The sequence below is a fragment of the Aquila chrysaetos genome, chromosome 1, assembly GCF_900496995.4.
Source record: "Aquila chrysaetos chrysaetos chromosome 1, bAquChr1.4, whole genome shotgun sequence".
Classification (NCBI taxonomy): Eukaryota; Metazoa; Chordata; class Aves; order Accipitriformes; family Accipitridae; genus Aquila; species Aquila chrysaetos.
Window position 1 is genome coordinate 43317642 of NC_044004.1, and position 16561 is coordinate 43334202.

Consider the following 16561-nt stretch of genomic DNA (forward strand, 5'->3'; position numbering starts at 1 on the left):
CATGTTGCTAACAAGGCATGATAAAATATTGTGCCTTTTAACCATATTTAACATTATTGTCTTTTAAATTCCATGTTAGCAAAATATCTGGTATTGACTGCTTTCCCAGTTAATTCTGTATATGCTTTTCTCAGAAAATTCTGTATATTATGACATTAAACTGTGTTTTAAATATTCTCAGCACCAGACTGAGGCAACAACTAACTTATGGCTTAAGGATTACTTAAGTGTCTGTAACCACAAACTGAGCATTTTGTAGGACTTTGAAAACATTTTTCAAGCCTGAAAACAACTGCAGTAACTCTCTGTAGCATGCCAGCTCTTGCATTGGACTGAATTGTGGTAAATCATTATTTATAGGTGTTGGTTACAGCTTCCTTGCCAAGGTGCAAATGTATTTCATACTTCAAGAAGGTACTCAGTCTCTCCTTCTTATTTAAAAAAAAAAAAAAAAACAAAACAAAAAACAAACCAACCCCCCCCCCCCCCAACAACAACAACCACCAACACCTCCCCCCCAAACCAGCCCATCATTCCCAAACTCTTTGCAATTGCTTTCAGTGTTGGCTGAACAAACTATTCAGAGAGTTCACAGATGAACCTGTTAAGTACTATCTGAGTTAAGATAAGCTTGAAAAGAAAAGGTTCTTTAGGAAATTTAAAATCAGAGTTAGTCTTCATCAAAATTAAAACTCACTAACTATATTCAGAAGCTTCAAGCTTTCTACATAGCCAACATTAAATATTTAAATAATTTTTAAAAATGTTACAATAAACATATTTGCTGTTATGTCATTGCTAATATATGCTGTTTCTATCATCAAATACTAATACTCTATGGACAGATACAACTCCATAGCTGAGTTCTCTTCAAGTGGGATCACTCTCATGGTTGAGATAGCTACTTTACTACTCAGCTAATTTTAATGCAATTATTTTGTTAGCTTTGGCTTGGGGTGCAGTTTCCCAAATGCTGAAAGATGATTTCAAGTCTCTGCAGCCAGACATTCCTTTTCCTCCTCCTGTTAGCACCCTTTCCCTTTCTTATGTTATCACTATGCTTGGGAGCAAAATACTTGACTAAGGGGAAGGCAAGATTTCCATTTCTGACAGCAGCATAGACTTACAGTGGCTTTGGCCAAGCAAAACATGTATCTTTACTGCAATCAAGATCACTCTCTTACGCATCAAGTGTTAACGGCAAAATATAGGACTCAAGTGCAATTGCACTAGGGATTCCAAGGTCATAAATTTGGACATCAGCAACTGAAAGGATTCTTGTAATAGCATCCTTCTCACATCATGGTATACAATGTTCACCTCTGTTTATATGTTGACTCTATGTTTAAAAACAAAACAAATTTTGCAGAAGTAGCAGTAAACACTATACAACGGGAAGTCTATGACACAGCCTTCTTTATCTAGGGCAACCTCACTTTTGGGAAAGCAAGCCCTGGGGTGAAATTTTTTTTTAATGCTGTGCTGGAGCAGCTACCTCCTTTCTTCACAAATGGGTCTTGCAACAGAAGTGCTGGGTACAGGACCACCTGGCTCACTCCACATCACCTGTCGTCTGCAAGTTGCCATCTTCAGCAACCTCCCTCCCATACATGCAATCACCACCATATGCATTGTTATTCCACCACTGCCTGTCTACTTCTTCCACTCCTCCTTCTCTTCTACAGTTGTCAGAAACTGCTTAGAATGACAAAGAGCAACAGAAGGAAAAAAGTGGTGGGTGCAGAAAGAGAACCCTGTTGGCTTGCTGCCTCAAGCATGTGTTTTTGTGTGTTTAAAATCAGCACATGATTGCTGAAAGAACAGCATTTTTATATTTTGCGAGTTATCCTGTGAAAACATGTAATTAAGAAATGACCTTGCTAGGTTTAAAGACCATATTTCATGCTTCTTCTTAAACACATCACATTTTTATAATTAATAATACCTTCTGATTATTGATGTAAATGAAATAAAATAGCATTTTAGTTCCTTTGTCATACTCCAAAAATTTTTGAATAAGATGCAAAAGAGGAGCCTGCGCAGTGCTAAAATCAAGCTATGTTAACAGTCAGCATAAGATCACTCTTGCATAACTAAGGTATCATCACGAACATAAGGTAAAAATGTTACTACAAATTTTTCCACTTATTTCTCTCTTCTCCTTGAGCTTTTCATTTTCCAATTTTTAATTATAAAAGAGCCATTGTAATCTGGCTGACAGCAGAATGAGTTACGTTATATGTAAACATAATGTAAGAAATAATACAAACATTACACACCTGAATATCCACTGACTACACAAAACCAAGAACATTTAGAATAAGGATAGCTAACCAGTGTTGAAACAGGAATAGCATGCAAGAATCTCAGGCCACTATGACACTTAGGTACAGTGACTAAGAATAAAAAGCACTGAGCAACAGCCACTACCACTTATTTCTTTTTTATGACTTTATCTTAAATCTTTCTGTAGAATTTGCTATATATAATGTACTTCCCTTTGACGTAGCACTATGAGAAAGAACACAGTTCTCTCTTGTATTGAGCTCTTTGGGACATAAATCACAGCAGTAAGAGGATTGTTCAAGGGACAGGAACTGTCCTTGTCCATTACTTGTCTAACACTAAATTGCTCCAGGCAAAAATCTGCTTTCAAAAAATATCAAGTTTATAGGAAACAAAAAAACAATCAAAAAATACTCACAACTTTGGTTTGGCAAGCACAGGTGGTGGCTCCTTTGCGGGTGAGAGCAAGACAGCTGGAGGTGGGATAGATTTATCACCATTTGGCTTGCTGTTAATCATTCCATTTACTCCATGAATGGGATGGATGCCATTTGTTTTTTCCTCAGACAAATTGAGCTGTAGTTGAAGGGCTGTCACACCAGATCTCAACTCAGTGTTGTTTGTTTGGTGGGTCTCTGTATGTTTCTTAGGAGGAAGCTCAAGAGAGCTAATTTCCACTGGAGGAAGCGGTGGGAAATTATGGAAATCATCACTGTTGGATTCTCTTGTCAGTGATTCATGACTAGAGCTTTCTGAGTTGGCTAAAAGAAATAAAAAATAATGTCTCTCCGACAAGTCATAGACAAAGTACATGGTACATACATGCTGTATTTTTAGTTTGTTAAAGGTGAGATCTCTTTGGTTCTGTGCAGATATTTTTCTAGACCTCCTGTTGATAATTTATGCTGAATTAGACACATGACTAGCTACTCATTTTCTGACTTTGCCCCATGCAAAAGGCACAATAAGGTATCTTATGGATCCCTCTAAATCTATTTCAGGAATCCAGCTGCTAACTGAGACTGGCAAGTACGGACAACAACAGCTGAAACAGCATTTCCTCTTCCTGGACTCTCAGCATCATTTAAGAACAAATAATTTAAAAATGCTGAAGGATGTATGTATACATGGCATGTTTGCAATGGCAGCCGGGCTAGTGCATTCCATAACAATATGTATGTAAACATATTACAAAACTAAACATACCATGTCACAGTTTTTTATTTTACAAAGGTCATATGCCACCTTTGGTAGCATAATTTCATCTACTTTCATTTTGCCTCTGCTGCCATCTAGTCTCAGAACCCTAATGCTTAAAAATATGCCAGGTTTGTGGCAGACACTTCAAAAATGTGTTTTACATGAATAAAAATATTAAACTAGGAAATGAGCCAATAAAAACATTCAGTTTTCTTGATATGAATTTTCTGAGGTTGGCAAAACCCCTGTCTTACAGCAGCCCTTTTCTACAAGGGAAGCAGACTGATAACGTTACAGGTAAATTAATTATCTAAGATCTCTGATTAAATATTCCTCTTTCCCTTCATCGCATACCTGAGCAGACAGTTAGTTGCGCACTGCTTGTTACTGAACCATATTCATTTGTTGCTGTGCATGTGAAAAGTCCTGAATCTTCAGGAAAAGTTTCTGCAATTACAAGGGTACATATCTCTTCTGGAAATAAAAAGAAAAATAAACTGCATCATAAACTATTTAAAGTACCATGTAATGTTTTTGCATTATATGTTAGAAGGACACCAGAAAGTGCTCCTTATACAAAGAAATGCTGAGAGAACTGCAGAAGATCTTCCAACATAAATGGCTTTAATGAAAATCACTTTGTATCTAAACCAAGTAAATTCACCAAACTAAGTTTTCAAAAGGGGCCTGTCTTGAAAAGTAATTTTGCAGTCACAATTCTGTGCAGTCATTTCATACACTCAGTATCTTCATTTTTATGCAAGATAGTACTAATTCATACAAATCAATATATTGGTTTCCATATACAATTAATACTTGCAAGCTCTTTTTGGGTCTCTAAATAACACCACCAATATGAATGTCATGTCATTCGTTCTTTCCCCAAAGTTTTCTGTATTTAATGCAACACTTCAGATCAACTCCTATTCCCAGTAAAAACAGAAAGTATTTTGTCATCACTTCCAGTTAACTTTTCTGTATAAACTGACCAGAATTAAAAACTCTGGATGCACAAATATTGCCCTTATGCAGAGTTTGGGAAGATAATTTCTGTCTCTGTCTGCAAAGCAGTGAGAATGGATAAATTGAAACTATAGGACAACACAGCAACCCCAGAAACTCATCAGAACGCTGTGACACAGACATATTCTGTGGCCGTTTGAAATCTGTTCATTCTACTTTGATAGCCGTAGTAGATGCTTTGATTATACCAGGGCCTCAGTCAGAAAACTTGTATGAAGGCTGGACTGTTCATATTTCAGGTTGGGTCTCACAGTAATGTTTTCTAAATCAATTCCATCCATTTATAATGGGGACATTTAATTATCTAGGCATATTTTTTCCAGATTCTTCAAAGAAGTCACTTTATCTCTACTTGTAAACGGTATTCTAATCTTTTTAAAAATTCACTGTATAGCTAATCTAAATAATCCTAATATTTACACAACATACCTAGATAATTTTAGACCTGGACAATGTTACATCGTGGGTTTCCTTAATTAAATAGGAGTTTCTTTTGCTTATGCTCATTTCTAGTCTCAAAACCAAAGCAGGGAAGTTTTATAGAATTCAGCTTCATTAGCTTCATTAAAAAAAAACAACAAAAAACGACATTTTGCATTTTGGACATTTACATGGAATCCCAGATATCATCACAACATCAATGGAATATAGCTAATAAAAACAAACTGAAAAGTGAGGAAAAATATTTCATACTCCAATAACTTTCACATGAAAATTATTCTGTAGAAGAGGTTCAGTAAAGTAAGCTTCAATTCTTTTAGTTCAAAGAAGGAAAACATTTTCTAATAGTTCTTTTTTTTTTTCCTTTCCTAATTTTCATTGTGGAATGGCAGACCATTGTCTTGTTTAGACAGCTAACACAAAAATTATGGAATTTTTCCAATTATAAATGACAATGCATCCAAAAACTTCCTGTACTGGAAATGGGCTAAAAATGAATGACTAACTAAATATTTGGCACAGAGTTGTTTTTCAGACAGCAGAACATGGGGTTTTTTTTGGCAACACAAACCAGTCATTCTGTGTAGCTGCAAGAGGCATGTCTGGCAATACTGTAGCAGGTTGGATCTTATCTGACCCAGATGAAGATTAATGACTCATGAAAGGTCTTATCAGGAAAGTAATGGGTAACATAAGCTAGTTTTTGAGCTACTGAGATCAGCTTTTTTTAGAGTCTTGGTGTGTCGTAAGCAGTTGAAGCTATACTGTTAACCACACGTGCATACTCCTGGATTGAACTGACTCTGGGGATGTAATCTGATACATGCAGCACACTAGTTTCCTGTTCATTTAACAGCAGAATTCTGAAAGCTGGGTACTTCAGGACTGGAAAAGAAAATCACTCCCACCATGCTGAGAACTGCTATTTGAATGAGAGCAAAGTTACTACAAAATATAACAACCAGCAGAATTCCTATTTTCCAAACAGCAGAGCTAATTAATGCATAACGTTCTTTCAGTTTTTTTAAGTATGTAAAACGATCACATGAGAAGAGCTGATCTTCACTCTTCAGTGATGAAAAAATTCTAATGGATTCTCCCATGATGTGGTTTGTTTACTGAAGCGGTACATTTGAAAATTATACATGGTAAATTGAACTAATCCTTGTAAAATAAATTGAAAGTAAATTAGTGATGAAAATAATCAGTTTAAAACTCGGTCTTCTCAGCCGGATGAGCAAACTACAACACATTTGTGATCAATCATGAGAAAACTGGCTAAACTGAAAACATAAAAAACCCTAAGAACTAATCAAAAAGCAGCTTGGGCAAAAAGCATGTGCGAGCAACACATTGCCATTGTCTTTATTCATTTTGCCCCCCCCAAACCAACAATCACTGACCTCCAGGTCCTTGCTAAAAGGCTTACTACTGTGGAAAGCATAGAAATAAAATACTAATTTGACAAAGAAATGTTCTTTAAAGATTTCCATAACACACTTTGGATGCATAGTGCTCTGAGTATTTTTCTAGCTTTACATCCAGACTTACGTAATCATTTTTCCTTCTGTTACTATGCTAAGTAGAATCTGATGATTTGAAGTAAATAATGTCTGTTCTACTTCCCGGCAATCATCAACTGACAAATAATTTCATCACAAAAATGTGTTCCAGAAAGCAGCTCTGAAATGCTGTTCTCAGGGCCTTAAAACATATTTAACACTTGACTAGATGAATACAAAAGCATTCTGTTCACTGAAACATGTAAAATGCTTAGGCATGCAAGTACTTGACTATTTTGCCAGTTATTTAGAAAGAAAGATTACATTTTACAGAGTAATCCTTTCCCTTAATGGTTCATGAGTCCATTAGGAAGAATAATCTTTGGTAAGACAGAAAACTGTTGCATTTTAACAAATTTCATCATGGACAACGTGTTTACTTCAGAATGTTTCTATGTATTATGTAAAAGTTAGAGTAGTTCTTAAATCTGCACCTTCATCTCCAAATGTGATCATTAGCTTCCTCCACTGTAATGCACATACAGTCCTGGGAAATAAGTACGGTCTTTTATTAGTAGTTGTTCATTATGGTGCAATGAACAGAGCTATTTCTATAGAAGTAGTTTCAAAGCCATAAGTTTTCTGCCACACAAAGACAGTGGGTAGTCACAGTGGTGGTTTCCTGGTAAAAATCCAACCAAACACAACCCTGACATCTTGTAGACAACTTGGCTCTTATTGTCGCTCTTGTTCCCTTAGCCATCAGAAGTTTAACTACAGTTTAACGGCAAAGCAATATGCCCGTCAGGTAACTTCTCCTCATTTAGGTATCTGTGCATCTTTTATATAAAGAGAATGGTGAAGTGTGAAAATAAAGAAGAACCGAATATGCAGAGTAGCATAATAGATGGTAGCATTGCAGACCTGTAGATGCCTTAACTTGGAATAACACAATGGAAAGTATTTAGTCTACCTGTTTCTGATGGTCACTATTGTATACACATTTACCCAGTCAGGCAGCAGTTCTGGCTTATTTAATAAGCTTTATGCCACTCAAGAAAGGAAGAGACAAGTTTTAAAAAGATATACAGAACTGACTATGTTTGAAGATATCTCAAACAGCACTTACAAAATACTAAAAAGAAAACTGAACAACAGCAAATGTGATTGTGGGCAATACAATGCAGTTTTAGGGTAAAGAACTGAGGTTACAGCATATGTAATCAATATCCAAGGCAGCTGATATCTAGCCAGTTCGGGTACAATAAATAAGAATACTGCTATGGCAGCATGGACTTTAGTCCCTAAAGCAATGTTCAGGTTTGAGGAGAAGTTAAGCCATTTGTCAGGGTCAAGGAAAAGTTTATGCTAAAGTTTACACTAAGGCAGTTATGATGCTGTAGATAACTTCAAACTAGCTGGCTTAGGTAAGTCACGTGTATACACTGAAGCTGAAATCAATGCATTCAGCAACATAACTGTGATGATTAATGTGCCCGAATAAGCTTTAAATATTTACAATTGAAGAGGAATAGCAGCAATTTTTTTTTTTAAATCACATAGTACAAAAAAGATCAGAGGTTTACTTTGAATTTGGAAGCATCAGCAAGGACAGTCAAAGCAGACTTAAGATGGCATCACTGACAGGACCAGAATTCTGTTGGTACCTTGGGAGTGCAGAGTGCAATTGAAAATGTAATCGACAAGCAATAGCATGTAGATTGATCAGACCACCTTCAAAGAAGGATAATTTTAGCTTATTTTCAGTTTTTCTCTTCATTTGGCATCTTGAGCTATAGCTCATTGGAGATTGCTCTCTTCAAGCCCTTCTTTGCTGCTCAGGAGTGAAAGAGAGCCAGACTCTTAGTCATAATTCTTTTGTTTTCACTAAAAAAAATGCAAGAATCCAACATGCATGCTGACCTACTGAAGTTTCTGTGGTTTGCATTTCATCAGCTACCAGAAAGCTGATTTTCTTGGTGTGGGGAGGCAGTAAGGATTTCTGTAACATCTGCCATATATTTTCAGTTTCAAACATTATGCAGAAATAGGGGGAGTTTTCTAAGGGAGTTACTTACTAGCGTTGAAACTCTGGAACACAGCAGCCAAACAGGGAACAAGAAAGCACAATGCAAGAGAAGTGATGACTATCTTTTGAGATGTTTTTGGTGAATATACACAGTATTATGCTTAGGAAAAAAAAAAGCATGTGTATGTGGCAATTCCCTGGCAATTTAAGAAAAATTACTTCATATAGTTTTCTTCTTACTTGCCATTAGACAATTGTTTTAATGTAATTCAATACAGTTTGTGGCTGCCTCCAGACAGCTGAGTAATGGTCAAAATATCAACAGCTGGCAAACGATTCCATGAGATTTTTCATTCTCAGGCAGCCTGTTCTTTGAAGGATTCAATCAGTAGAAAGTCAAAACGTCCAAGAAAGAAGTACAGAGCAGGTAATTTGACAAACTGTGATGTTGGCTTTAAGTAATCTGACTAGCTATTAATTCACAAAGCAGTCTGGAGAGATTTGTGATGTAAACTGATTTCTGTCTAGACAGAAAAAGGAGTGCAAAACACATTAGGGTAGATAGAATATACCCAAAAAAAGCAGCCAAAAACCCCCTCTTGCTTCTTAATTTCTTACCTGTGTGAGCTCATGGAACATTTTTCTTTAAATCATTAGTCCCAACCCAGCAAAGGATAACCAATGTTTTTAGCACTATAAAGTGATTGTTGATGGTTGGACTTTGGTTGACAACCAGCAATGAAAGTCACACTACGGCTTGTTAGAGTTTATGTAAAATTCCATGGAAGTTGTACACTTGGAAAAATTTTTAGAAATCATGTCCATTTTTCAAAATTCTGAATACTTATCTAGCACAGGCATGTTGGTTTCCCTATCAGTCTTGCACACATATTCACCATCTGCTCTGAATAGCAGTTGTGTGTTTGCTTATGAACAATTTCCTCTGCAGGTATAGTTTTGTCTGGCTTCTTAGAGTATGAAGTGCATCACAAACCAGTGCTGTACCTATTATGTTTCTGGTACCCACCCAGGCTCCTGTTGTAGAAATTTTAAGATCCTTCATGACATCCTAAAAACCAGTGTTACTTATTATCAGTATTACTACTAATACACAAAACACTGCTCATCATTTATGCCAAAAGGAAATATTTACATTTTGCCCAAACTGTATTTACATTCCCTTTGCATGCACAGAGTCAATTCCTACACAAATAAACCAAGAAGCGTACTGTCATTAATTTTAGTGGAGAGTAAGACACTGTATATTATTTAATAGGGCTTAGTAGGAACTGATACATGCACAAATCTTACAGGGATAGTACTTAGCTCAATGAATGCGTGGAGAAAAAAATACCGAACTGAAACTCTTTCATAGGTTTTGGGTAGCAGGAAGGTGCTTATAAATATATATATTACAACAGAATTACAAGCATAAAAAAAAAAAAAAAAAAAAAAAAAAAAGACAGACTGCTGTCAGGCATTCACTACTGTTATGTCTATTAAACCGCAACAATACAGATACCAAAGTAGTATTTTGAGATGCCCTCCTACTCTTGCCTTGCCACCTACCTTGAAAGTGGCATGAGATACCTTGATATTAAATAACTTTTCTGTACCTGTGAAAACTCAAGAAATGCACCTTTCATGTAAGGATCCATTCCCTAGTACTCTTTGGAAGGCTTCAGGTATCTTTTCTCAGCGTCTGCAAGCTAACCAGACATGGAAAGGACAGCATTCAGCACCATCAACATGATGGTGCAGGTATGTGAGAGGGCTGGCAAAGTGATGATCGTCTTGGACTCCAAATCTCACCTTCTATTTCCTATTTCAGGTAGTAGTTATGAAAGGAAATCATTAGCTTTGTGAACTATTATGAATATTCTTACTTATTCCACAGTAAAATCTGTCAGATAGGCTATACGAAACTTGCAACTAACAATACTGAAAATTACTTAGCTGTCCATGGAAAAAAAAATATCTTCTAGCAAGAGGCATAATATACGATTTCCTTTGTACTCAACTATTCACACAATGAAATTTGAGCCTTTTGTCTCAAGCAAACAAGTGCTTCTCCTTTCTACTAGATAACACTGCATTCCTACTCTAAAATATTTTGTTCACCTAGCATTATACACATTATGTTGCCTAAAGAGAGTGAAGGGGTAAAAAAAGATTCCCCCAAATGAGCAAACATTATTCATGATTATGAATTTTGACAGAACAGTTTCAAATTAGATATTAAAAAGAAAACACCTAAGATATGCTAGTAAATCATAGAAACTTTTGCATAAAGTTTCAGTCCTTTCAGATACTTTCTATCATGTTAAAGGAGAGCGTGAATGCAGTTCAAGTGACTTTGTAGAAAAGAAGCTCCTAGTAAGAGCTATATACTAGGTACTATTCTCATAGCGTTGGTAGATTAAATCTAGAAAAGATGTTACTACTTGGACTACTTCTCTGGGAAGGGGAAAAAACTCAACCCATTGATCTGAGTTTTTTTTTTTTAAAGATATCAAGAAAACAGCTAAGTTGGGAGACTTATTTTGTAATAGATATTCCAGAAGAATGTTCCAAGAAAGATACAGAATTGAACATATTTCAGTACAAATCTATTCTCCTTTATTTCTTTTCATAACCAAATGCTTGGATATGAAAAGAACCAAAACTCTCCTCAAACTGTTTTGTACTGTAACTTACAATTTCTAAACCTTAAAGTTTGGGTTATGATTATAAGCTACCAATAGCCCATTGTTAGCACTCGGACATGTTTTAGTTCCTCATTAGATGTTAATTTGGTTTTCCAGCACTCTTCTTTCCTTCACATGGCTCACATTTCAAGCCTCCATAAACCAGATCATTCAGTCACATGTATTCTAGGCATCAGCTGTTATTAGAGGTGATGATGCTGCACACCACAATTAATAATAACTGTCAGGATAGAGCATGCATGAGAGTGTGCACATGCACACGTGCATGTATGTGTCTATGTATGACTGTTATATACCTATTTTACTTCATGAACATTTTGTGAAGCAGTAAGAAAATTAGTGAATAACTGGCAAAGAAAAGCAGAAGCTTTCTCCCTCTTCACCTCCTCTCCTTTCCATGAAAGCTAAGAGAAAGCTGCATTTCTCCTAGGTATAACCCTTCACTGCTTTTTCCTAGTGTGTGTCCTCATAGCCACACTGCTACTTTACAAACATCACTCAGCTGCTAAGTCTGTTCTCCCTGCAAAGACTGGTAATGCGACCCCTTAAAGATTAAAACACCACCACCACCACCCCCCCCCACCCGGCATTGCTAAGGTGCTTTGGTTCAGACACTCTTTGGGAACACCCAGATGTTAGATAGAAAACTTTTATCTTTCTATGCCATAATTAAAACTCTCTCCAAATTCAAGCATATTCAAGCACAAACAGCCACCCTCTTAAAGCAAGGCTCGGACCATATCACCGTCTTCTCTTCTACATGCTGTACTTAGAAACATTAAAGAGAACAACAAACATTCTCAGTCTTTTAGCATCCACTTACTATTCAAGAAACTACCAAAGCATATAATGATGTATAATTGGAAAATGAAGCAGCGAGAGAAAACCTGTAGTTGGAAGAACACTTTTTGCTCACTGAAATCTAGGACTTCTATCTTGCAAATAGGCTAGAAAAATTCAATGTGCCCTTGTTTTTGAGGATCAGCTTTTACTTGCATTTAAGACACTTCACATCTGCCAAGCTAGATTGGCCAAACTAGTGTTTAGTGGTTGGGTGTTATGAAACTCATTATGAGCACAATTTGGGTAATGGAATTTTGTGGGATTTATTCTTTTTCCTCAGTAGCATGCAAATTGCTCGTTTTCTGAGAATGAAGTTTGCTTCAGTTTAAGCTGTGAGACTCTCCTTGCTGGTCTAAATGGAATTTACTGTTTAACTAATAAAGGAATTGATGTAAATGACAGTGTAGAGTATGGAAGGTGTGATAAAGAAACATTGTCTTTAAGGGGGTTTCATATTACCAATGCTCAGCAGAAACACTTTTCTATTTATGGCTTCAATACAAACTCAAAGAGCTAGTGAATCAAGAGATTGTTTTTTCATATGATTCTTACCAGGTTCCGTTGCAGATCGTGGCTCTGCATATCACATCATAAGGAGGGGAAACAAACAAGAAAAATAGTATTAGAGATTACATTAAGAAACAACAGTATATTGAAATACTCTAGACAAGTACAGAATCTGTGCAGACACAGTACAAAATAAGGAAGACTTAAATTGTCTGTTGCTAGCAGTAGTTCAATTACTACTTCTAGCCACTATAATCACTGAAATGTGAGGAAGAGAGGACTCTATCCAAAACTCAATCCTGACAGGCTAATTTCATGATCTTTCCCCAGCCCTTATCAAAAGTAGCCACTTCAGATTATTGCCTTACTTTTTTGGAGAATTCTGAAGTCTGGAGAATCTTGAATTTCGACGCCCTGTCGAAACCACTTAACATGAATGGGAGGGGGTCCTCTGACCCTGCATTCCAATACTACAACTTGTCCCTCAGACGCTGTGGAGTTTTGTAGCTCCTGAAATATAACAATCACAATTGAAATGAACTGGGAGCATTTTACAATCTTAAAAATACTCTTTTCTTCCCTTTGTATTTCAACTTTATTTTATTGTGTCATTACATTTTTGCAATAGACATTTTCTGCGAGCTGTATTTTCACTCTGATTCAATTTAATACATCAGCTATATAGTTAAAGATGACTGAATAGGTTACTTCCACATACATTCTTAATATGACCAAAGATGGAAAAAGTGTGGAAGTATTTAATTCCTCAGACCATCACAAGCAGATAGTTGCAGCCTGACCTTTCATTTTTCATACTTCTTCCACAAAGTGAAATAAAAATTCTGGAACTAGCTACACATCGATTGACTTGGTCCTGAGAGAGTAGCTGTGCTGCCTTCAGGTCAACCTCTAGAATGTGGAGTTGCTTTTCCTCTGAGCCATTTAGAACCAACCAAAATTAGATGACACAAATATGATTAGGATATATTAGCTTGTGTATGGATAACTTCTGAGACAGTATTATGGCTGTAATAAATTCTTACATATATCTGAAAAAATTCAGAAAGAATCTAAACCTTTGATGAAGAACTACAGTGAGAGAGGAGAAGCACAGTACTTTTAATAACAGAATTGACAGGGGAAAGGCACTATTTTTGCCTTTGTTATCCATTTCAAGATTATAAATCAAAGAGTCTTTTTAACTGTACTGGCTGTCTCATTCCCTTTCCAGTTTATTAACAAAGTTTTAGGCCTTGATGCAGCAAAGCACTTGAAGTCAGGCCTAAGATCAGAGTTATCACTAGTTACTATTCATAGATCTCTAGTTAATCAAACATGTAAGAATTTTGTTACATGAAAACCTAAATATCTTCGGGTTGTTCCCTGACGTTTGTATAGAAAGAAATTTGCATCAGGAACCTGGGTAACTATATTTTTTGTTGTTCATATCCGGTTCATTTCTTCTGTAATTAAAATTGTTTTGGTTTGTTATGTCCCAACTGGCTTAAGCCAGTTAATAGTGGATTCCAGGGAAAAGAGATATGAGGATTTGGAAGTAACAGCAGAGTTTCGATTGCTTTGGTAGTTCCTGAATGAGCACTGGATTTCTCCTATTTCCCCCTCTTACTAGGAAGTTGCCTGCCTCCCTACCTTGCAGTAACCACATTCTCTAACCCCTTGCACCTCCGCTATTCACTGTCTTGTGATACCTGCAGTATCAGGGCAGAATTATGAGGGATAGAATCAGACCTTTCCTGACATGTGAAAGGGATATGGTAATGCCAGGCTAGATAGTTGTGGAGAACAGGGCTTACTCTTACTTATCTCTAGGCAAAACTACTTGCTGTTCCATATTAGCTTTCAGTCAACTGTTTTTCTGAAATAATAACCAGAAACCTTCTTTTCTTCAGTTTGACTTCAACAAATGGTGACTAAATAATAGTTACTGCTATGGAAATGATGGTTTGAAGGTAAAATGAAAATCATATTTTCAATTAAAGTTGTTTTTTAGAGATTAGGGAAATATAATATCCTTTTTTTTTTGCTGTTACCTAATTCCCAGTTCTAAAGTTTCATTTGGGATTAATGTGAAGATAAATATCGACTTAAATAATTTCTTAAGAATTACTGAATAAAAGTTTCCCTTCTAGCAAGTCCATGCCTTACATGTTACAAGACTTCCCAATGAAGAATATCTGAACTGCTTTAACTAACATACCTGCATGGATTTTTTTCCTAAAAAAAAGTAAAAAAGCCTGTGTTATTTGTTCTTGTCAGTAGATAAATTATTGTGAATGAGGCTTTGTCATGACTATGATGTGTAATTGGTGCCTACCTTGTTTTACTTTACAAAGATTTCTCAATGGAGGACAGTCATGGGGATAAGACAAACACATAGAATATTCATGTAATTCCACTAGTGGTTTTAATAGGGTAGAAGGTGTATGAACTTCATTGTCGCAGTGGAAAAGTATTTTCTTAGGAAGTCATTAGTACTGAAAAGGATAATGAAAACTGTAAAAGTTTTAACACGATCAAACATTCCTGCATTAGGATATATCAGTTCGATATTTCCTTCTGGACTACAGGAGTGTGATATAAAAGTCATGATGGTGAAAACATACCTTTGTAAAAATAGGAGCAGAATAGACAGGCTTAGATCCATCCACACGGTGCAGGTATGAAGTAGGGCTTTGAACCTGCAAAGCAATGCAACAATGCTATAAAATGGGAAGAATATTGGTTTCAGTAATTTGGCCTGCATATACCTATGCAATAATGCAAACTCTCTAATGCACAGTCTTATTATGGTGTTCTCGTTCTAGCACGCTTCTTCAGTGACATCACTATTTCACATCTGTTATACTTCTGAAATCAAATGCAAGCTTTAGACGCTTCTATACTTCCCATGAGAATTTTGTATCCGACTGTCTTTGCCTTGAAGTATTTCGAGAGCTTTACTCCTGTTAATATCATTCAAGTAAGTCCTTGGCACTGAAGCATTTTTCCCTCTCCTGTTATTACATCCCTTGACTGATTTAGTAATAATAAATAAATCCAGGTACCTAAAAGCTTATCAAGATTAGCTAAAGGATGGGAAAAGAATTTACCATGTACAGTCTAACAGAGAGTTCTATTCTATTTGTATTTTATGATTTGTATTCAAACTCTAAGTCATCCACAGTGGCATTAAAATTAGTATAAACTAATGAACATTAATTTTCTACATTTAACTTCTATACAGTAAAACTTAATTTTCTCTAAAAGGCACAGAGAAATTACAGCAATATTTAATTTAATAACAAAATTTAAAACTTTCGCTAAAAACTATTGTAGGCATTCATTTGTATTAATTTTCTTTTGGAATTGGACCAAGTCATTATTAAGTGATATACTCTGTAATTTTCATCATCACCAGATCTGTCAGCTGCTCACATGCTGTGTTGATATACACTGTGTAAGAATCCATATGTATATTTACTTTTATGCCCCATTCACTAGATACATACTTAATTTTTAAAAATAATTTCTTTATATCAGTTAAAATCGATTCTTTATATAATAATGTAAGTTTATAGTTCAACAATATAATTCCTCAAAATGACAGAGTTTTTCAGGACTTACAAATTTCGAAATAAAATTTTTAATATTTTTACTAATTTAAAAATTGGTGTCTAAAAATACCTGCTGACTGGGCACAGAGATAGGTTGAATTACAGCTGTGGTGACTCCAGACTTTGGTGTAGAAGATCCTATTGTCAAGGAAACAGAGGTGGTTTTCTTCTGGGCCCTGAAAAAAAGAAACAGCAAGCACTTGATAAGATCTGAAATCAGAATATGTTAGTTTGTAACCAATAAGCCACCTCATATTCTCTACATCTTTAAATATGTCATTATCAGCTGAAAAGATCAACACTGGAGGAAGCTTGAGTAGAACACAGTCTTTGGCTAATTCACACTTTCACACCCAATAAAAAGTACTGATTAAAGACACAAACTAAAATGTATTTGGTTTCTTTAAC

General features: G+C 35.8%; 1 protein-coding gene across 6 annotated transcripts in view; it reads right to left on the reverse strand.

Annotated features, from left to right (window-relative positions):
* Positions 1–16561, reverse strand: part of PALLD (palladin, cytoskeletal associated protein) — a 210787-nt gene that overhangs the window by 116149 nt on the left and 78077 nt on the right. For all 6 annotated transcript variants that reach the window (XM_030023196.2, XM_041124885.1, XM_030023278.2 and 3 more), the window contains 6 exons: positions 16224–16329; positions 15164–15238; positions 12908–13049; positions 12585–12608; positions 3841–3960; positions 2705–3047 (listed from right to left, as the gene is read on the reverse strand). In XM_030023196.2, the coding sequence (XP_029879056.1) occupies positions 2705–3047; positions 3841–3960; positions 12585–12608; positions 12908–13049; positions 15164–15238; positions 16224–16329 (810 nt within the window). The remainder of the gene's footprint in view (positions 1–2704; positions 3048–3840; positions 3961–12584; positions 12609–12907; positions 13050–15163; positions 15239–16223; positions 16330–16561) is intronic.